Source organism: Pristiophorus japonicus, chromosome 12 (genome assembly GCF_044704955.1).
Source record: "Pristiophorus japonicus isolate sPriJap1 chromosome 12, sPriJap1.hap1, whole genome shotgun sequence".
Classification (NCBI taxonomy): Eukaryota; Metazoa; Chordata; class Chondrichthyes; family Pristiophoridae; genus Pristiophorus; species Pristiophorus japonicus.
Window position 1 is genome coordinate 8,135,240 of NC_091988.1, and position 23,365 is coordinate 8,158,604.

At 46.9% G+C, this 23,365-nt stretch overlaps 1 protein-coding gene across 3 annotated transcripts in view; it reads left to right on the plus strand.

Moving 5' to 3' along the window:
- LOC139277132 (contactin-4-like) overlaps positions 1-23,365 on the plus strand; it is a 1,961,053-nt gene that overhangs the window by 1,578,852 nt on the left and 358,836 nt on the right. For 2 of the 3 annotated variants that reach the window (XM_070895154.1, XM_070895156.1), the window contains exon 14: positions 3,836-3,956. In XM_070895154.1, the coding sequence (XP_070751255.1) occupies positions 3,836-3,956 (121 nt within the window). The remainder of the gene's footprint in view (positions 1-3,835; positions 3,957-23,365) is intronic. The other variant, XM_070895155.1, reaches the window with a different exon arrangement.

Sequence of the window (23,365 nt, forward strand, 5' to 3'; positions counted from 1 at the left end):
GAGCTGTTTTCTTCTGTAAGATCTTGACTTGACTCTACGCTTTACAGAGTTCGACCTTGTGAGAATGATTCCTGAGATGAAGGGGATATCTTATGAGGAAAGGTTGAGCAGGTTGGGCCTCTGCTCATTGGAGTTCAGAAGAATAAGAGGTGATCTTATCGCAACATATAAGATAATGAGGGGGCTCGTTTCTAATGTATTATGTCTCTTGAGAGAAAATGGCTCAATTATGGTCAATTGGAGGGACTATTTGCCTACATGACCAGGATTAGGATGTTCAATTGGAAATTCTGAATTTTGAATCTCCCTTTCCAAGAAAGAGGGTATAGACCTAGAAGTTCAGACATGCTCTACCCATTTAACAACAACAACAACTTGAATTTATATAGTGCCTTTAACATAGCATTATCAAACAAAATTTGACACCGAGCCACATAAGCTGATATTGGGGCAGAGGTGGTTTGCAAGGAGTGCCTCAAAGGAGGAAAGTGAGCTACAGAGGCGGAGAGGTTTAGGGAGAGAGTTTCAGAGCATAGGGCCTTGGCAACCAAAAGCAGGTGTAACCATATAGTTTCATCCTCCATATATGTGCAATTATTGAAGAGTCATCAGTTGTAAATTGATTTAATTTGAATGTTTGAGTTGACTCCAGGAATTGGGTTGGTTGACATTGGGATTTGGGTCACCAAGAGAGACGCGTATTACTATGAATGAGAAACCCCCCCCCAAACACCCAAAACACAACAAAGAAATAGAAAATAAACTACATATTTAACATTCATTTAAATTAAAGTTGTTATAAAAATATATATTTTCCCGACTTTTTAAAAAGTTTTTTTAATTAAGCCTTAAAATAAACTTACCATAGTGGGGAGGGTTTTTAACAATAAAATGTGTTTTTATAACTTTATTTTAAAATGTTTTTGAGTATTTTTAACCACTTGTGCCTGTAAAAGTAGGCTATATGCCTGCTTTTACAGGTGCAGGATTTTATAGGACATTTGCAGGGCAAGATATTCGTAAATATCGGAAATCTTACCCTGCAAGTGTCCTCGCTCCCGATATGTGCGAGATCTGTCAAGCCAGAAACTTGACAGATCGGAAAGCCGGTTTTCAGTGCATGCACATTGTGCGCTCAAAGCCGACTTCTCCGATGCCTTCCCGGGTCCGTCGGAACTTCATAAGGACCCGGGACGTCGGAATTTCAGGGCCATTAATGACAAAAGAAAAATCTGTTACCAGTTTCACTTGGCCATTTAATCACATCTACTTTTTCATCACCACTAACAGACAGAGTAAATGAAAATGCAAAAGAGTCCACAAAGTTGCCCTACATTATACTAAGTCCTGAAATAGTGGAGCCTTGAATAGGCATAATTGTATTCTTTTTTTTAGTTCTGCAAACCCAGCTCACCAGCAGAACAGCAAGTTCACATTTTACACAATTGGTCTGAATGGATGAAATATGGGTTCGCCAAAATCTTAGTCAGTTTGGTGCTTTTCCCGTCTCACTGTTTTATACACTGGATTTGAAATAAATTCTAAAAGAGGAACACAGGAGCCAGTATTTCTCTGAAAATGGAGATTTATGAGCAAGCTCCTGGTCTCTGGATGTAAACGGGTCATTTTGGGGTTGGCAAGCTGTAACTAATGGTGTGCCCCAGCTATTCACAATCTGTATCAGTGATTTTGATGGGGGGACCAAATGCAATATTTCTAATAGATCTGATGATATATTGCTGATGATACAAAGCTAGGTGGGAATGTAAGTGGTGAGGAGGATGCAAAGAGGCTTCAAGGGGAAATAGACGGGCTAAGTGAGTGGGCAAGAACATGGTAAATGGAATATAATGTGGAGAAATGTGGTGACTGAAATTCATCTTCCCGAAAAGGCCTCTCACCGACGGAAAGCAGCAGACAATTTGGGGCCGAATGGCCACCGCTAGCGAAATTCACCTTGGTGGATTTTCTGGTGGTTCCCACTTCCACCCCGCTGCTGCCGACCGGTCCCAAGGGCTTTTTCTGTTAGTGCACCTTGTTTTCTGCGTGTGCGACAAGGCAGCGCAGCGGTTGTTAAAGACGAGTGCGCACTACCGTGTCCGCCATGTTTTCTTTTGTCGGCCGACTGCCAGATCGGGCCGAGAATTATGCCCCTGGGGTTCGGCCGGGCTGCCAACAGGCTGCCTGGCACCCCCTCTTGGGTGCCAGGCCGCTGGCCCGGCCGGAACCCTCCCCGGTGGCCCAGAGTGGACCAAGGTTTTAAAATGGCGAAGGCCTTCCCGTTTAAGTGAAGGGGAGAGTCGTGGCGATACACACGTATCATGGCGTCATCATCGCTCCGCTGATAAATTGACAGCGGTGGTGACTCCGTCCCTCCTCCACTTCCACCCCTCTCGTTGTCGATCTTCCGCTTACCACCTCACTTCCGCCCCCAATATGACAGACTTCCGGTCCGCCTGAAAATAAATAACAAGGAGCTGAATTTCGCGGAAGGGGCCACCTCACCTAGCGCGGCAGAAAAAACACTTTAAAACCGGTCGGTGCACCAGGTTTCCGGTGGGCTTGAATATCTACCCTGGAAAGTTATCCACTTTGGTAGGAAAAATGGAAAAGCAGAGTATTTCTTTTTAAATGGTGAGAGATTGGGAAATGTTGGTGTTCAGAGGGACCTGGGTTCCTTGTACACGAATCACTGAAAGTTAACATGCAGGTACAGCAAGCAATTAAAGAAACAAATGGTATGTTGGCCTTTATTACAAGAGGAGTTGAGTATGAATAAAGACGTCTTACTGCAATTATATAGGACCCTGGTGAGACCGCACCTGGAGTATTGTGCACAGTTTTGGTCTCCTTACCGAAGGAAGGATAGACTTGCCATAGAGAGTGTGCAACAAAGGTTCACCAGACTGATTCCTGGGATGGGGGGATTGTCCTATGAGGAGCTATTGAGCAGACTAGGCCTATATTTGCTAGAGTTTAGAAGAATGAGAGGTGATCTCATTGAAACATACAAAATTCTTACCGGGCTTAGCTCAGGAGTTTTCCACCCTAATGCCCCAAGAGAGGTGTACAACGCCTCCCTTAGCGCTGTGCCCCCTGACTCAGGCCCTGCTGCTCAAACTTACCGAATGAGGCGCAAACTGTTTCCGGGCGCTAACTTTCCCGCCCCTCCGACGTTATCGCCCCAAAAACATTAAAGTCGAGAATCCACCCCTGAGTCTTTGTGGGTATTCAAGGCAGAGATCGATAGATTTTTGGATATTAAGGGAATCAGGGGATACAGGGATAGTGCAGGAAAGTGGAGTTCACGTAGAGGATCAGCCATGATCTTATTGAATGGCGGAGCAGGCTCGAGGGGCCAAATGGCCTACCCCTGCCCCTAATTCTTAAGTTCTTATGTTCTCTGATTGATTTACAGGAGGATTACAATGCTGACCCTTGTTGAAGTACTTATTATGTGCCAGATGTGCACATTTCTATGTATTAGTCATAAAAGTTTGAACTATCCTGCTGCGGACTTCAGCTACGTCATAACTAAAATATCAGAGGTGCTAACTTCTCTCGACCTCGAATTTTACGCCCTCGATGGTAATGGAGCAGGTCAAGGAATTAAAGCATGGCCTTAATTTGAATTTGAATTTCAAATGGTAAACCCAATATTTTTGTACCTTATTGGCTGCACCGTAGAGCAGACAATACTGATCACAGTTCAAAGGAAACTAAGAAATAAAATATGAAACGCGAAACAAAATTAAATGACGTTTGCATCTTCATTGCACAAAAAAAATGATGTTAATTTCTGTGTCTTTCTAAGCCTTGGTCTTTTTTCTTTCAGCAGGGATCCTCTGGTGATTTGATGATCAGAAATATTCAGCTTAAGCATGCTGGCAGATTTGTTTGCATGGTCCAGACTACCGTAGACAGTGCATCGGCTGCAGCTGAATTAATTGTGAGAGGCAAGTAACCCAATCTACAAAGAACCTTACACCGTGATAAGTAATGCTCATAAAATGGCTGAAAGAATTTGCTTGCGTTTCTGTTGCTGCTGTCTTTAAACATATTAGCTGTATGTATACTAGCTTATCCCAGATCTTCACAAAATGCTGCCCTTGTGTAATCATCTGCTCTGATACAGAGACCTTTTGGTTTTAAACAATCGAAATGTAATAGTGTAATGACACTGAAGAAAAATCAAATTCCAAAACCAAATTTCTTATCACTGCATGATTATTTGTTAAACATGATACAAGAATGTAGTCTTGCTTTCACCTAAAGAGCTGGCTTTTTAAACAATTCTGGAGGAATAACCTCCGTGTGTATCTTTGCTGTTTTTTTAATGGAAATTTGTATTCAAAATCCAAAATGTGGTTGTGAATAAAATCGAACAGTGGAAGTATTTTTTTGCTGAGCTTCCTCTTCTTGAGGCCCAGGAATTCTTTAACTCTGCACATCAGAGCGTTGGTGCAGTACATCTGTCGTTGTGCACGTATGGCACTTGCAAAATGGGGTTGAACTCAATGAATAAGTCCTAATCAAAAATCAATTAACCTACAGATGAAGTGTCAGCCATTTCACTGTCGGCATGTATTTTGTTCATCAACATTGTCTTAAAAGGACAACATCACTTGCAACTTATTCCCATTCATTGCATCTTAATGTCAGTGACCTTCTCAGCGGTAAGTATAAGCCATTCATTTAAATATGTAAATTAGCATTAGGACTCGGCTGCTCGTGGGGATTTGCTGTGGGCTGTCACTGGGGTTGGTTGAGCTCTGATATTATGCTTGACTAATTGTTAATTTAGTGGCACATCCACAAAGTTGAAGAAAAAGGCGTTACTGGCAAGAAAACATCCTAAGTCGTGGCCCTGGACTTGCAATTGTCCCTGGGGGGCGGGGGGAATGCCCTCAGCGAGCAATTTACATATTTAAATGAATGGCTTATACTTACCGCTGAGAAGGTCACTGGCAAGATGCAATGAATGGAAATAAGTTGCAAGTGACGTCGTCCTTTTAAGACAATGCTGATGTACAAAATACATGCCGACAGTGAAATGGCTGACACTTCATCTGTAGGTTAATTGATTTTTGATTAGGACTTATTCATTGAATTCGACCCCATTTGACAACTGACCTCAAAAAGCATTTACAGTTGCAAAGTCAGCTGTGTGCAAAATGGAAAGGATGACAGTAAATGAGGAATACAGTGCCAAGGATTTTATTTGATAAAGAAAAAACTTGAATGAATAACATTCCCATAAATTATTAAGTTACAGCTGACAAGTCAGCCACAACTTTAGTAATTTAATTTTCACTTATATTTTGTGTCAGGCATTTTAAAAAATTGTAATGGATTGTGGTGTCACCTGTGACATATGTTCATGTAATATTAATATTAATTGACTTCTCAACTGTAAGTTAATTGCTTTCTTTTGGGTGCGGTGTACGATCATTCTTCAGAGGTTGAAAGCAGAGGTGGAGGATTGGTTGTGAGCTGATATTGGGGGTTGGGTTAAAAGGCAAAATCCCCCCTAAATTCCGCATTTGCTGCTTAAAGCAATATTTTACTGAGAAATTTCACTTCACTTCCCACAGTCACATCGAGCCTCACCAGTTGTTCTTGGCGGAAGGCTATATTGCATCATGCCTGTGGAATTCAGCATGCAGTTCTGACTGCCTCAGTTCCACAAGTTTCTCGCAGCCCAGTTCTGACCAGGTTGATTCTTCATTTCAGCACCTTTTGTCTGTGATGTGCCTCTGGGCACTTGTACAGTTGGAGAAAGTTCACAGTGTAGTGCTGCAAATAGATTGTTGTGTCCATGTAACGGAGATTTCTGTACACTTTTCACTATGGGCCAGGCCTTTACAGGTCGAATCACAAAATGTTTTTGCCTTCTGTTTGAACCAGAGTGACATCTCAAGTCTCACGTCTTATCCATTAACAGGTTTCACTTTTCTTCGACAAAATTGCTCACCTCTATTCCATCTCCTCCCCACTGCAGCTGAAACCTTAATCCATTCATTTGTTATAACAAAACTTGACTTTTCCATGTCAACCTCCCGATCTCCCCCCTTTATTTGTCCAGAACTTCACAGCCTGCATCCTGTCCAACACTAAGTCCTATTCATCCTTTGTCTCCCCGCATTGAATTCAAAATTCTTATCCTCGTCTTCAAATCTCTCCATGGCCTTGCCCAGTCTATCTCTACAACCTCCTTTAAACCGACGTACCAGCTCATGACATTCCGACTCCCAATTCTGGTTTCCTAGAATACCTCCTTCCATCGTCCAACCCTGCCCACCCACCCCCCACCAACTCCGGCTCCATCTCCAGAAAACTCTGGAGCCCCTCAGCCCCAATCTCGGTCTAGTGTATGGAGAAAGAGTCAGACTGAACACTGTGAGCTCAAAGTAATGTGTGACCGTAGTCTTTTATTGCAGGTCTCCAGAGTGCCTCTCCAACCTGTGAAGCCTCCTTAAATACCTGTGCTCCCAAGTGATTATGAGATCCCTTGGGACTCCAGGGAATGAGCCCTCTGGTGGCTGTACAGAGTATATACAAGTCCAGATACATAACACTCAGAAACTCTGTCTTCAAAGCCTCTTTAGCTTGTTCTTTCTTCCCCCTGCCTTTAAAAGCTTCCTCAAAATCTATCTTTTTTAATTATGCATTTGCTCATCTCTCTTAATGCTTCTATGTCTCTTCTCTCTGAGCAGGCTGCCTTTGGATATTCTAATATATTTATGACTTTAAATAATTGGTAATGCCATTCCAGAATGCTTGGTTACAACATTTTACAATCTTAATGAATTTGAAAAAGCAGTAATAATAACAGCTTGGATTAATGTAGCACGATTAACGTAGTAAAACATCCCAAGGCGCTTCACAGGAGTGTTATAAAAAACAAAATTTGATGCCAAGCCATATAAGGAGATATTAGGACAGATGACCAAAAGCTTGGTCAAAGAGATAAGTATTAAGGAGCGCCCTAAAGGAGGACAGAGAGGCGGAGAGATAAAGGGAGGGAATTCCAGAACTTAGAACCTGGGCAGCTGAAGGCACAGCCACCAATGGTGAAGCGATTAAAATTGGGGTTGTTCAAGATAATGCAGTGAAATGATGCAAAGCAAGAGAACAACATAAATTTTTATAGTTCAACGGTCAATCAGAATTGGCAAACGAAGTAACAAACTTATTTCGGGTCCTTATCTACAAGTATTTAGCATTTCTTTCTTTCTTCAGTTGTAGGAGAAGGTTTGGTCCTTTAATTGTAGGAGAAGGTTTGGTCCTTTAATTGCAGGAGAAGGTTTGGTCCTTTAGTTGTAGGAGAAGGTTTGGTCCTTTAGTTGTAGGAGAAGGTTTGGTCCTTTAATTGCAGGAGAAGGTTTGGTCCTTTAGTTGTGGGAGAAGGTTTGGTCCTTCAGTTGTGGGAGAAGGTTTGGTCCTTCAGTTGTGGGAGAAGGTTTGGTCCTTTAATTGCAGGAGAAGGTTTGGTCCTTTAGTTGTAGGAGAAGGTTTGGTCCTTTAGTTGTAGGAGAAGGTTTGGTCGTTTAATTGCAGGAGAAGGTTTGGTCCTTTAGTTGTAGGAGAAGGTTTGGTCCTTTAGTTGTAGGAGAAGGTTTGGTCCTTTAATTGCAGGAGAAGGTTTGGTCCTTTAGTTGTAGGAAAAGGTTTGGTCCTTTAGTTGTGGGAGAAGGTTTGGTCCTTCAGTTGTGGGAGAAGGTTTGGTCCTTCAGTTATGGGAGAAGGTTTGGAGGAGCGGAATGTGTGCTGGATACGGGTGAAGCACACTTGTCAGCAAAAAGCAGGTGGCAGGTGTTTGCAGGAGCTGAGAAAGATTGGTGTCATTAATGAAAGATAATAGTCAGCAGCCATTACAAGGCAAGAATTGCTATATGCTGAAAGAAAATACCAATTCAACAACATATACTCCACAATGAGTCCTATCTTAACAATCATTAATTAAATGTTTGCTAGATTTGTTCACAAATAGAATGTGTTCATCGAGTAACTGACTGAGTTATGTTACACACATACTTCGTAGCTGCATAGAAGTTCCCTACCATGCAGTGGCCCTTGACAGGGCTGTTTGTCTAAACACTGGTTCCTCCTCATTTCACCTTGAGACAGAACTGGTGAATTCTGTTGTCTCCGATTACTGATTGTCACTCCAATACCCAGCTCGTTACATCCTCAAAGAATTCCAACAAATTTGTCAAACATGAAGGTAACGGCAACTTCCCTGTTCAGGCCTCTGTGTCTATGACGCCATCAGGATCCGACATGCATATTTGAAGAACCAGCACTCCAGCTTTGACCAGGTGTCCTTGTCGCCTGCTCAGTAGAACAGGTTAAAATTCAGAACCGTGGAATTGTGGCGGCTAAGTAACTGGGGTGATTTTAACTGCCCACCGGTTTTTTTAACCGTACGGCTAGGGTTAAAATCACCCCCCCCCATAGAAACTGAATCCAGAATGAGATTCCTTTCCAAGTATTCTATTTTTTTCCTTCCTCTTGCTTCCTGTTCCTTCATGAAGGTATGCCAGGATAAATTTTCACGCAGCCTGTTTGGTCTCTTGTACGCCAGTGATCATTATTCTGGATTGAGCCTTGACGGTCTAAGCAGGATATTGCTTCTCCTGCTGGCATCCTGATTGAGTTCAACTAACTCAGCACCCACCAAGAATCAGGCCCAGAATCTTTCTGATGATGGAGTACCAAATCATGTGGAACTGAAAAGCTTACTTTTCAAAGAATGTTGGCGTATTAAGGTGGGAATCTGTGGAAATTGGTGAAATTCAAGGACCTATTCATGGCTGACTCTTGAGGTGAACATGGAACAAATTAATTTATAATGTGGGTCAAATTAGTTTATTCTTGTTACAAGATGGATATTTTACATGTATGGCACTGAAAACTGCTCATTTATATCCCACGTTCCGGCGTGGCCTTGGACAACGTGGACCACTTCCCCTATCTCAGGAGCCTCCTATCAACAAGAGCAGGCATTGACGACGAGATCCAACACCACCTCCAGTGCGCCAGTGCAGCCTTCGGCTGCCTGAGGAAAAGAGTGTTTGAAGACCAGTCCTTCAAAACTGTCAACAAGCTCATGGTCGACAGGGCCGTAGTAATACCCGCCCTCCTGTATGGCTCAGAGACATGGACTATGTACAGTAGACACCTCAAGTCGAGAAATACCACCAGCGATGTCTCCGTAAGATCCTGCAAATCCCCTGGGAGGACAGATGCACAAACATTAGCGTCCTCGTCCAGGCCAACCTCCCCAACATTGAAGCACTGACCACACTTGATCAGCTCCGCTGGGCAGGCCACATAGTTCGCATGCCAGACACAAGACTCTACTCGGAACTCGTCCACGGCAAACGAGCCAAAGGTGGGCAGAGGAAACGTTACAGGGACACCCTCAAAGCCTCTCTGATAAAGTGCGACATCCCCACTGACACCTGGGAGTCCCTGGCCATGGACCGCCCTAAGTGGAGGAAGTGCATCCGGGAAGGAGCTGAGCTCCTCGAGTATCGTCGCCGAGAGCATGCAGAAACCAAGCGCAGGCAGCGGAAGGAGCGTGCGGCAAACCAGGCTCCCCGCCCACCCTTTCCCTCAATGACTATCTGTCCCACCTGTGACAGGGACTGTGGTGCTCGTATTGGACTGTACAGTAACCTAAGAACTCATGCTCAGAGTGGAAGCAAGTCTTCCTCGATTCCGAGGGACTGCCTATGATATCTGACATTGTCAGTGGTTCTCTCTCCTCAGGAATCATTCCCCACTGCTTCTAAATTCCAGTTATTACCCCCCTCCTTAAAAAAAAACATCCTCACCTCTTTAGTTCTTACCAGTTACAGCCCTATCTGCAACCTCCCTTTCCTCTCTGTGGTCCTTGAATGTATCATTGCCTTCCAACTTAGCCTGAGCATCTCCAGCAGTGGCTTCTCTTCCCAACCCCACACCATCACCTCTGGAGTACGCCCCCCAACACCCCACCATGCCCCCCCAGCCCCGAAAATCCATTCTCCCCCCCTCCCCCTTCCCCCCCTTCCCCCACCCCTCCACCCCTATTCCTCATTAAACGCTGCCCATTCAATGATATTATTCTAAAGGACATGGTCAGCTTCACTTGTGCCGATGATCTCAGATCTAACTCCACTGTCACACTGCTTGACGGACATCCAGACTTGAAAGAGTCAGAATTTCCTCCAACTCAACATTGGAAAAATCCAAGTAACCGTCTTCAGTCCCCAAAATAAATTCCACTCCCCACCAGCCCCCGTCTCAGGCCAAACCTGGCCAATTGCTACCTTAGCACTCTAAGGGTTTCAACCCTTAGCTCAGTTTAAAAACTGCCTGCTTCCATCTCTTGAACAGCCCACCTCTGTCACCCTGGTACATGACTTTGTCATCTCGCGACCAGAGTACTTTCCTCGTTGGCCTTCCTTTTTCACACTCCATAAATTCCAGCTGGTTCAAAACTCTGCCAAATGCATTCAGTCCTGCATTAAGTTCTACTTCCCTGTCCTCACTGACCTACGTTGAATCTGCCTCCCAATGTTTAGATTTAAAACCCTTGTCTTTAAATCCATCACCCCACCCGATCACTGCAAACTTCTCCTGCCTGAGATCACTCCACGCTCAAGCACTCTGTTATTCTGACTCTGCCATTTTGTGTGTCCAGCCCCATCATTATCATCATCATAGGCAGTCCCTCAGAATCGAGGAAGACTTGCTTCCATTCTAAAAATGAGTCCTTAGGTGTCTGAACACAGTCCAATATTCTAACCACAGACCCTGTCACAGGTAGGACAGACAGTCGTTGAGGGAAGGGGAGGGTGGGACTGGTTTGCCGCACGCTCTTTCCGCTGCCTGCGCTTGATTTCTGCACGCTCTCAGCGACGAGACTCGAGGTGCTCAGCGCCCTCCCGGATGCACTTCCTCCACTTATGGCGGTCTTTGGCCAGGGACTCCCAGGTGTCAGTGGGGATGTTGCACTTTATCAGGGAGGCTTTGAGAGTGTCCCTGTAACGTTTCCTCTGCCCACCTTTGGCTCGTTTGCTGTGAACGAGTTCCGAGTAGAGCGCTTGCTTTGGGAATCTTGTGTCTGGCGTGCGGACAATGTGTCCCTGCCCAGCGGAGCTGATCAAGTGTGGTCAGTGCTTCGATGCTGGGGATGTTCACATTCAGAGGCTGAACTCCAAGTCATAGTCAACATCTTCACTGAGGCGTACGAAAGCATGGGCCTTACACTTAACATCCAGTCCCATCATCCTGCCAGTGACAGCAGACCCTTCAGTCATCTGGGTCCTCCTCCCTGGATTTCCTCCCGAACTGTTTCTAACTCTCCATCTTTCTCCTCCTTTAAAAACCATCTTAAAACCCATTGCATCAATCAAACAGTTGGTCATCCCTCCTATCTGCTCCCTCCCTGCCTCAGTATATGGTTTGCTTATGGCTACTTGTAAAGCATCTTGTGATATTCTTTGCCTTAAATGTGTAGCTAAAGGGTGCAATTCGAAAGGGGGTGCAAGAACAGAGAGACTTAGGGGGATATGGGCACAAATCGATTAAGGTGGCAAGGCAGGTTGAGAAAGCAGTTAAAAAGACATACGGGATCTTGGGCTTAGAGTACAAAAGCCAGGAAGTTATGATGAAACTTTATAAAACACTGGTTCGGCCACATCATCAACATCATAGGCAGTCCCTCGAATCGAGGATGACTTGCCTCTACGCCAAAAAGTTCACAGGTGTTTCAATGAAGGACGTAATATTCCAGATCCCAAACTAAATCTTGAAGGGTGGAAGATGCCTGTGTGTGGATTTTTTAACGTGGGGTGGCCGTTGCACACCAGCCACCACACGGGCTTGACAGAGCTAGGTCTTAGTCCAGTGGCAAGGATTATCCAAGACAATTGGAGACCAGCTCTGCTGCACGGACCTAGTGCGCACACATATCGCAGTGTGGGCTGGGCCCGTGCTGCCCCTGGGCCCACGCCTCTTCTGGGCCCCGAACTCACGCCTCTCCTGGGCCCCGATCACGTCTCTCGCTGCTCCTGCCCGCGCTCCAATCAGCGGCCTGGTTCTTGGTGACGTCGGCCACAACTGGAGTATTGTGTCCAATTCTGGGCACCACACTTTAGGAAGAATATAAAGGCTTTTGAGAGGGTGCAGAAAAGATTTACAAGAATGGTTCGAGGGATGAGGGACTTCAGTTACGGGGATAGACTGGAGAGGCTGGGGTTGTTTTCCTTAGAGCTGAGAAGGTTGAGAGGAGATTTGATGGAGGTGTTCAAGAGAGAGAAGCTGTTCCCATTGGCGGAAGAATGTTCCCAATGTTGGGGAAGTCCAGAACCAGGGGTCACAGTCTAAGGATAAGGGGTAAGCCATTTAGGACCGAGATGCGGAGGAACTTCTTCACCCAGAGAGTGGTGAACCTGTGGAATTCTCTACCACAGAAAGTTGTTGAGGCCAATTCACTAAATATATTCAAAAAGGAGTTAGATGAGGTCCTTACTGCTAGGGGGATCAAGGGGTATGGCGAGAAAGCAGGAATGGGGTACTGAAGTTGAATGTTCAGCCATGAACTCATTGAATGGCGGTGCAGGCTAGAAGGGCCGAATGGCCTACTCCTGCACCTATTTTCTATGTTTCTATGTTTCTATGGAAGGGTCGCGAACCAGAGGACACAGATTTAAGGTGATTGGCAGAAGATCCAAAGGCGACACGAGCGAAAAAAAATGCTACGCAGCGAGTGGTTAGGATCTGGAACTCACTGCCTGAGAGGGTGGCAGAGGCAGATTCAATTGTGGCTTTTAGAAGAGAATTGGTAAGTGCCTGAAGGAAAAACATTTGCAGGGTTACAGGGAGAGGGCGGGGGAGTGGGACTGGCTGAGGTGCACTTGCAGAGAGCCGGCACGGGCTCGATGGGCCAAAGAGTCTCCTACTATCCTGTAACCACTCTATTATTCTTCTGTATGAAATGTGTGTTGTGTGAAGTAGTACTTGCTGGTCAGTAGGCACGGTTAAAATTTCAACAGGCTTTTGCCAATAGAAAGTCCTGTCATTGATGAGCGACTTCAATACTTGTCATAAATGTGAAAATCCATTATAGCTCTGTCGTGCTAGTGAATTATGATTTGTACACAGAGAATGGGTATTCATAACTCAACCTCTTCAATGATTTTGGCACGATTTATTAAGGCACATGTGCAGCAGCGTATCCACATTAAAGCTGCAAAAAATAAATATTTCAGTTTGGTTTTGGTAGTTTTCTGTCATGGAACATAAGCAGCTTTTCAAAAAAAAATTACCGCAGTCCACATTCTTTTATCCGTCCCAGTTCAACACAATGGGCCATAAATTGCAGCCTCTCTGGGTGCATACACTCCCGAAGAAGCCTTGCAAATGCCGGTTCTCGGCGCGTGAAGCGCATGCGCGTAACACTTGCGATCGCGCACCTCTCCGGGAGAAGGGCTTCGCGGGCAGAGATTTGGGCTATTTGCCCAGCGAATGTCCTTAAAAACTCTTACGCCTGGCAAAAGCAAGCATTGAGGCCTGCTTTTAAAAGCAGCACAAGAGTTTTAAAAGCTGAAAAAATTTAATTTTATCACTAAGTTTTATATTAAAAACTATTTTAAACCTAATGTAACACCAGATAGTAATGCCTACCACTTGAAAACTGCCAATCCAACATTGCACGAGAATTATTCTTCCAAGAAATGGTCAAATCCTTCCAAAGCCTTCCCACTGCAGTTCAATGGGGTCAAGTGGCCATGGCCAAGACTTCTGACCTATTTTACCTGATTCCCGCCCTAAACCCACACCAAATGATTACGATATAATTGGCAGTGTACGCACCAGTAACGTATCCTTGAGGCGGATACTGCTTTCAGGAGGCTCGTTTGTTTGCTGCAACTGAATTTGCTGTTCTTTTGCCAGCATTTCTATCTGTTTAGTACTTTGGAGGTTTGGTCACAACATTTGGAGCAATTTTTAGTCAGCTCGGCAAGCAGTACAATTTTGGATTGGAAATATGGATTTCCAATGGCAGTCTCTCTATTCCTATGTTATGAAGTGGCAATATGGCACTCAAAGTCCCAGATGACAACTGTAGCTTTATGCCCGACTTTCAGTTGATTAATGTGCCCCTGGTGTGTAATGCCAATGATCTGATCCTGCATGTCAGTGCCAGATTCCATGGATGCTGTGATGGTGCTTTCATTATATGACGATCTACCGTACCGGCCCTTGTGATTCAGAGCTATGTATCAGCTTGCTTGTTTAGTGATTGGGGCTATCCCCTGCAGTCATGGCTTACGCTGCCAGCAAGGCTTCAACAGATGACGGAGATAATGAGCCTCCTGCCTTCACAGAAAATGTCACACAACAAACTGTCGGCATTCTCAAGTATCATTTTAGGTACCTAGTTAAATCGGGTGGAGCTCTTCAATGAAGCCGAGCTAAAGGCCGAGAAATTCGGGTCATTTGCGCAAACAACTTTGCGACCGGGCGTGGCACCGCTAACGACTCCCGCTAAATCCAGCGGGAGTTTGGCGGCGCTGGTAACCCGTAGCGACCCGCTCCATTGCGCCGGTCGATGATGGTGTCATCACCGTGCGCAGCACCCGGGACCCTAAATTGGGTCTCGCCCCCCTGAAACTGCGCCGGTCGATGATGGCGACCGCTTCAGGGCACGCGCACAGGGCGGTTGGCCGCCTGAGGGACAAATTTTAAAGGGGAGGTGTGCTGCGGTTTAAAAAAAGATATCCACACTCCTCAATTTCTGGCCTCTTCAGCATCCCCGATTTTAATCACTCCACCATTGGTGTCTGTGCCTTCAGCTGCCAAAGCTCTAAGCTCTGGAATTCCCTCCCTAAGCCTCTGCGCCTCTCTACCTCTCTTTCCTTCTTTAAGACGTTCCTTAAAACCTACCTTTTGGCCAAATTTCTGCCCTTATAGCTTCGAATGTGGCTCAGTGTCACATTTTGTCAACTCCTGTGAAGTGCCTTGGAACATTTTACTACGTTAAAGGCGCGATAGAAATAGGAGTTTTTGTTGCTGTTGGTGTGTACCAGAAGAGCCAATGATGGTTCTATCTGATATCTATTATAGTAATAGAGGCGAGGGCCCAGGGCAGCACGGGCCCAGCCCACACTGTGCGATATGTGTGCGCACTAGGTCCGTGCAGCAGAGCTGGTCTCAAGTCGTTTGGTTAACCCTTGCCAGTGGACCAAGACCTAGCTCTGTCAAGCCCGTGTGGTGGCTGGTGTGCAACGGTCACCCCACGTTAAAAAAATCCACACACAGGCATCTTCCACCCTTCAACATGTAGTTCGGGATCTGGAATATTAGGTCCTTCATTGAAACACCTGTGAACTCATGCCTTTTCTGCGTGGAAGCAAGTCATCCTCGATACGAGGGACTGCCCCCAACAGAGAGTTTATATTAGTGCAATTTATTCACTTGCCCAACTTTTGTTAAATAAATTTGCTGAAGAATTTGAGCCTAAATTGACATTTGCAGTTACAATGCTGTACCATTTATCAAGGATGAGAAAATAAATTCTTCTGATGCATCGGATAATTCCAATAAATAACATAATGATCAGAAAGTTTGCTCTATTCATTATCCTGTATATTTTAGTGAAGGATTACCTAGATAGCAATGCTAGAAAAGATATTATCGAAGGCAATGAGAGTTGGGACTCATGAATAAGATAATCGAAGATACTTGAGTCAAAAAATCTATAGCAACAATTTGCATTTATATAGTACCTTTAACGTAGTGAAACATCCCAACATGCTTCAGAGGAGCATTATCAAACAAAATTTGACACCGAGCCGCATAAGGAGATATTAGGGCAGGTGATCAAATGCTTGGTCAAAGAGGTAGGTTTTAAAGAGCGTCCTAAGAGGAACATAAGAACATAAGAACATAAGAATTAGGAACAGGAGTAGGCCATCTAGCCCCTCGAGGCTGCTCCGCCATTCAACAAGATCATGGCTGATCTGGCCGTGGACTCAGCTCCACTTACCCGCCCGCTCCCCGTAACCCTTAATTCCCTTATTGGTTAAACATCTATCTATCTGTGACTTGAATACATTCAATGAGCTTGCCTCAACTGCTTCCTTGGGCAGAGAATTCCACAGATTCACAACCCTCTGGGAGAAGAAATTCCTTCTCAACTCGGTTTTAAATTGGCTCCCGTATTTTGAGGCTGTGCCCCCTAGTTCTAGTCTCCCCGACCAGTGGAAACAACCTCTCTGCCTCTATCTTGTCTATCCCTTTCATTATTTTAAATGTTTCTATAAGATCCCCCCTCATCCTTCTGAACTCCAACGAGTAAAGACCCAGTCTACTCAATCTATCATCATAAGGTAACCCCCTCATCTCTGGAATCAGCCTAGTGAATCGTCTCTGTACCCCCTCCAAAGCTAAAGGGAGGTAGAGAGGTGGAAAGGTTGAGGGAGGGACTACTGTAGCTTAAACCTCGGCAGCCAATTGGTGGAGCGATTAAAATTGTGGCCAGAATTGGAGGAGCGCAGATATCCCGGAGTGCAGCAGGGCTGGAGGAGGTTACAGAAATCATCATCATCATCATCATAGGCAGTCCCTCGGAATCGAGGAAGACTTGCTTCCACTCCTAAAGTGAGTCCTTAGGTGGCTGAACAGTCCAATGTGAGAGCCACAGTCCCTATCGCAGGTGGGGCAGACATTCATCAGGGGAAGGGGGGACGGGGTGGGACTGATTTGTCGCACACTCCTGTGCCTGACCTCTTCACGCTCGTGGCATTGAGATTCAAAGAGGTCAGTGCCCTCCCGGATGCACTTTGTCCACCGAGGGCGGTTTTCGGCCAGGGACTCCCAGGTGTCGGTGGTGGTGTCGCACTTTACCAGGGAGGCTTTGAGAGTGTCCTTGTAACGTTTCCGCTGCCCACCTTTGGCTCGTTTGCCGTGAAGGAGCTCCGCATAGAGCGCTTGCTTTGGGAGTCTCGTGTCTGACATGTGTACTATGTGGCCTGCCCAGTGAAGCTGATCGAGTGTGGTCAGTGCTTCAATACTGGGGATGTTAGCCTGGTCGAGGACGCTGATGTTGGTGCGTCTGTCCTCCCAGGGGATTTGTAGGATCTTGTGGAGACATCGTTGGTGATATATCTCCAGCGACTTGAGGTGCCTTCTGTACATCGTCCATGCCTCTGATCCATACAGGAGGGCAGGTATTACTACAGCCCTGTAGACTATGAACTTGGTGGTAGATTTGAGGGCCTGGTCTTCAAATACTCTTTTCCTCAGGCGGCCAAAGACTGTACTGGCGCACTGGAGGCGGTGTTGAATCTCTGCATCAGTGTCTGCTTTTGTTGATAAAAGGCTCCTGAGGTATGGGAAGTGGTCCACGTTGTCCAGGGCCGCGCCGTGGATCTTGATGACTGGGGGGCAGTGCTGTGTGGCGAGGACAGGCTGGTGGAGGACCTTTGTCTTACGGATGTTAAGCCTAAGGTCCATGCTTTCATACCCCACAGTAAATACATCGACTATATCCTGGAGTTCTGCCTCAGAATGTGTGCAGACGCAGGCGTTGTCTGCATACTGCAGCTCAGCGACAGAGATTGGGGTGATCTTGGACCTGGTCTGGAGGCAGTGTAGGTTAACCAGCTTCCCACTGGTTCTGTAGTTTAGTTCCACTCCAGCAGGGAGCTCCAGGGCTGGAGGAGGTTACAGAGATAGGGTATGGGCAGCAGAGTTTTAATGACTAGGTTTATTGAGGGTGGAAAATGGGAGGCTGGCCAGGAGTGCATTGCAATAGTCAATTCTAGAGGTAAAATGAGAGTTTCAGCAGCAGATGAGCTGAGGCAGGGGCAGAGTTGGGTAACGGAGGTGGAATTAGGCGATCTCAATGATGGCGTGGATATGTGGTCAGAAGCTCAACATATTCTCAAAGACACAGGGAGTTGAGGCTAAAGTTCCCTTTAAGGGGCTGTGCGGCCCATTCAAAATATCGGGCCTGTGCAGTTCCTCTCAGTGAAAAGCCAGCGAGCCGGTTCTGCAGGAGATCTGGAGCACTGTGCTGCCAGGCAGCTTAAAGGCAACTTTGGTTGAGGTTCACCAAGTCAGAAGGGTAAAAACGTACACCCCCAATATCTAACACAGCACTAATGTGAGGACTCACATGATCCTGTGGTAGCTGCTGTTCTTCTAAGTTGCCCTCTGAATGATGTCTCTTTGACGCGAGTCAATTTATATTAAATCTCGTGGTGCTTGCCATGTTCTATTGAACTACAAGAGGCACCAAGACACCTACAGAATTTTTGAGAGACGTTTATCGAACAAAAGATCATGGGGTGGAAATTGTCCTCCGCCCCAAATGGGCCGCACTTAGCGTTTTTTTAAATGTTTCCTCCTCCCCAATGCATGGGGCACGGAATCCGCCGATATTCAGCTCTTCAATTATTTTTTGTATCGGGGTGGATGTCGGGTCGGGTGTGGGGCAGAGACGCCGTTCTGTTGGGTCGGCCGTCTCTCCGAGTCATCAGCGCCGCGCTGATGTCACAAGTGCGATGTGCACGTGCGATGCCGCGCTGATGCATCACAACATCCCTCCCCTTCAGTTAAAGGGGCAGGCCACCGCGAGCTCTGCAGCCACTTTAGTGGCACCCACCGGGCCATCCAGGGAGGGCTTCGGCCGGGCCCAGCGGCCCGGTACCCAAGAGGGGGTGTCGGGCTGCCTGTTGTCGGCCCGGCCGAACCCGTGGCTGCCATTGTAGAGCCGCCTTCGGAGTCGGCCGACCATTGAATTAAAACGGTGGTCGGGGCAGTGCATCTTCCCTTTTAAGGGCGGACGCGCCACCCAGCCACAAGAAGCTTCTCGCTGGGGAATGCTGTCGGGCGCACTGACTAGCGGTCGATCCGCTTCCGCGGGGCAATTCCCCACGCGGGGCGGAAAAGGGGTCGCCGCCAGTTGGTAAGGGGTCGACGCGTGCCCGACGGTGGGAAGGGGGTCGGTGCTGGTCAGTAAGGGGTCAGTGCTGGTCAGTAAGGGGTCGGTGCTGGTCAGTAAGGGGTCAGTGCTGGTCAGTAAGGGGTCAGTGCTGGTCAGTAAGGGGTCGGGGTCGGTGCTGGTCAGTAAGGGGTCGGTGCCGGTCAGTAAGGGGTCAGTGCTGGTCAGTAAGGGGTCAGTGCTGGTCAGTAAGGGGTCGGGGTCGGTGCTGGTCAGTAAGGGGTCAGTGCTGGTCAGTAAGGGGTCGGGGTCGGTGCTGGTCAGTAAGGGGTCAGTGCTGGTCAGTATGGGGGTCAGTGCTGGTCAGTAAGGGGTCAGTGCTGGTCAGTAAGGGGTCAGTGCTGGTCAGTAAGGGGTCAGTGCTGGTCAGTAAGGGGTCAGTGCCGGTCAGTATGGGGGTCAGTGCTGGTCAGTAAGGGGTCAGTGCTGGTCAGTAAGGGGTCGGTGCTGGTCAGTAAGGGGTCAGTGCTGGTCAGTAAGGGGTCAGTGCTGGTCAGTAAGGGGTCAGTGCTGGTCAGTAAGGGGTCAGTGCTGGTCAGTAAGCAGTCAGTGCTGGTCAGTAAGGGGTCAGTGCTGGTCAGTAAGGGGTCAGTGCTGGTCAGTAAGGGGTCAGTGCTGGTCAGTAAGGGGTCGGGGTCGGTGCTGGTCAGTAAGGGGTCAGTGCTGGTCAGTAAGGGGTCGGTGCTGGTCAGTAAGGGGTCAGTGCTGGTCAGTAAGGGGTCGGTGCTGGTCAGTAAGGGGTCGGGGTCGGTGCTGGTCAGTAAGGGGTCGGTGCTGGTCAGTAAGGGGTCGGGGTCGGTGCTGGTCAGTAAGGGGTCAGTGCTGGTCAGTAAGGGGTCGGTGCTGGTCAGTAAGGGGTCAGTGCTGGTCAGTAAGGGGTCGGTGCTGGTCAGTAAGGGGTCAGTGCTGGTCAGTAAGGGGTCGGTGCTGGTCAGTAAGGGGTCGGTGCTGGTCAGTAAGGGGTCGGGGTCGGTGCTGGTCAGTAAGGGGTCAGTGCTGGTCAGTAAGGGGTCAGTGCTGGTCAGTAAGGGGTCAGTGCTGGTCAGTAAGGGGTCGGTGCTGGTCAGTAAGGGGTCAGTGCTGGTCAGTAAGGGGTCGCTGCTGGTCAGTAAGGGGTCAGTGCTGGTCAGTAAGGGGTCGGTGTGTGCCCAAAGGGGCAGGAAGACGGCCAGTGTGGACCTGTACAATAAAGGAGGGCAATTTACAAAATGTTAGCCCCTCCCTCCCGACCCTTGGCTGCTTCTTGCCGGCGGTCAAGGCTCTGATAGTAAGGACTTTGTGAGCATGATTATATTTCCCTTCTGCTGGAATTTGGAATTTGACACCAGAAGTCCTGAATCAGAGAGGGTGACAGACTATCACCTATGTACCAAACAAATAAAATGCAATACTGAACTCACATCAAGTGTCATAACAAGAGATATTACTTACTGAATGACAGCTGCAAGACAAATCTCCTACTCAAGTCTTGTTGAAAAAATGTCAAAAAGAGAGCTAAATACTTTGGTCCACGTATCCTTCATGATATTGCAGGTATTACAGTGCTTAAAGGGGCAGTCATTGGGCACTACACTCTTCGGCAGAGACCTCAGTGCCTTATGAGCAGAATGTTTTCTTTTAGTTTAAGAATTAAACAAATTCCAAGCCAAGTTGGCTGTGTGTATCTTTAGGTTAAAGGAGCGTGGAAACGTGATCTTGATACTGCTCTAACCTGTGTCTATAAGAGAGTCCATCAATCTCAAAGTTTGAAACTGCTTGTGCAGCTATTAACAATATTTATAAGTGGAAATTGCAATTGTGCCAAGAAATATTGGAATCTAGTGCAACATAATGCAACATATTACGCCATTCAGTAGCAGGGAACTCCAAGGTCTCACCCCTCCCTATCACTGGAACCTCCTCCAGTCCTACAACCCTCCCAGATCTCTGCATCACTTCAATTCTGGCCTCTTGTACATCTGCCGCCCCTTCCTCAGCCCACCATTGGTGACTGTGTCTTTTGCCATTTAGGCCCTAAGCAGTGGAATTCCTTCCCTAAACCCCTCCAATTCTCTCTTTTCCTTTTAAGATGTTCCTTAATACCTACCTCTTTTGACCAGGCTTGAGGTCACCTGCTTTGTCTCAGTGTCAATCTTTGCCTGATTACGCTCTTGTGAGGCACCCTGTGATGTTTTATGATGTGCTAGGTGCTATATAAGTGCAAGTTTTTGCTGATTTTCATTTCTAATGTTATAAAGAACAGGTTGGGCAGGTTGGGCCTATACTCATTGGAGTTTAGAAGAATGTGAAGTGATCTTATTAAAACATTCTGAGGGGGCTTGACAAGGTAGATGCAGCGAGGGTGTTTCCCCTCGTGGGGGAATCTAGAATTAGAGGCGTAGTCTCAGAATAAGGGGTCGCCCATTTAAAACGGAGATGAGGAGGAATTTCTTCTCTCAGAGAGTCGTGAATCTTTGGAATTCTCTGCCCCAGAGAGCTGTGGAAGCCGGGACATTGAATATATTTAAAGCGGAGATAGTCAGATTTTTGAATGATAAGGGAATTGAGGGTTATGGGGAGCGGGCAGGAAAGTGGAGTTGAGGCCAAGATTAGATCAGCCATGATCTCATTAAATGGCGGAGCAGGCTCGAGGGGCCAAATGGCCTACTCCTGCTGTTATTTCTTGTATCTTATATAAAGAACTCAATGTGATGGAAGCAGCTCTGGGTAGAAGGTAAGCAGGTAAGTAACCGGTTAAAACATTTTCAGCCATGAATAAGAACACATCTTTCGCTGGTGTTTTGCTGAATGTTCAAGAATTCCTCCTGGAAACCAAAGTTATTTTCAAAAGGATTTTCCTATTTAAAATGACTGAAATCGTTTAAATAAGTTATATGACCAACAATTCACTGAATAAAAACAGCAGTTGGGCAGCTGATAAAAAAAAACATTTTTTCAACAGAAATTGCTTTTAGTAGGACGTCACTTTCCCACTGTTACGAACTGATCCAAAACTTAACGCCTGACTTATACTGGTTGGCATTACAGTCGATTAGAAGTGGAATTCATGCACTGCTTACGCTGCTGAAATTAATGCCATAACAATTCTAGATAGAAGCGCCAAATTGTTGAAACCTTTTTGAAAGTGCTGTTTTCCTGTGACTGTAATTTCAATTGCATTTTCTACGTTGACTTCAATAGGTTGGGCAGTATGTAAAATCGGCAGCCAATCAGATCGCTTCGGTTTCCCACCGGATGGATGGGTTAGGATAAAAGTACCCCTTGATGTGATTGAATCCTACAGATCGTTGTGCATGTCCTCCGCTGAAAGATTTCTGTTGACTTGCTACATTGCAACTGTGTGCAGCCGCAGCTGATTGGATTATACATCCAGCAGCACAAGACTCCGCCCCCTCCCCACCACCACCACCCTGCCCCCCTCCATCCCCCGCTGCTGGGTGAGATGTAATGAGGTTGATTATAACTTGTCAAAAATCAGCGTTAACAGGACGGCAATGGCCTCGAAGTGGCCTGGGTGGACTTACCGGCCCTTTAATGCTGATAATCGACCTGCTGCTACTTTCAGAGCGGCCTACTGCTAGGCGGCCAAGGCACTTGCCTATTCAGGTGGCAGGCCCCTTTAAATAGGCAAATTGGGGTCCTATGACATATAGGGAATCCTGCTTGCCATTTTAGGATATCATCATATCATTATCATAGGCAGTCCCTCGGAATCGAGGAAGACTTGCTTCCACTCTAAAAGTGAGTCCTTAGGTGACTGAGCAGTCCAATACTTTTATTTTTTTCATCCTAACTTTGATGCCAGTTCATTGGATGTGTTCTGGAGGGAGTTGGATGTAGTCCTTGCGGCTGGGGGGGTCGGGGGGTGTGGAGGGGCGTGGGGGTGGGGGCTGCTGGGGTGGGTGATCAGCCATGATCTTGTTGAATGGCAGTGCAGGCACGAAGGGCCGAATGGCCTACTCCCGCACCTATTTTCTATGTTTCTATGTTTCTAATACAGGAATTACAGTCTCTGTCACAGGTGGGGCAGATAGTCGTTGAGGGAAGGGGTGGGTGGGACTGGTTTGCCACACGCTCCTTCCGCTGCCTGCGCTTGATTTCTGCATGCTCTCGGCGATGAGACTCGAGGTGCTCAGCACCCTCCCGGATGCACTTCCTCCACTCAGGGCGGTCTTTGGCCAGGGACTCCCAGGTGTTGGTGGGGATGTTGCACTTTATCAGTGAGGCTTTGAGGGTATCCTTGTAACGTTTCCTCTGCCCACCTTTGCCTTGTTTGCCATGAAGGAGTTCCAAGTGGAGTGCTTGCTTTGGGAGTCTCATGTCTGGCATGCGGTCGGAACTTGTGCCGTGCACTCTCTG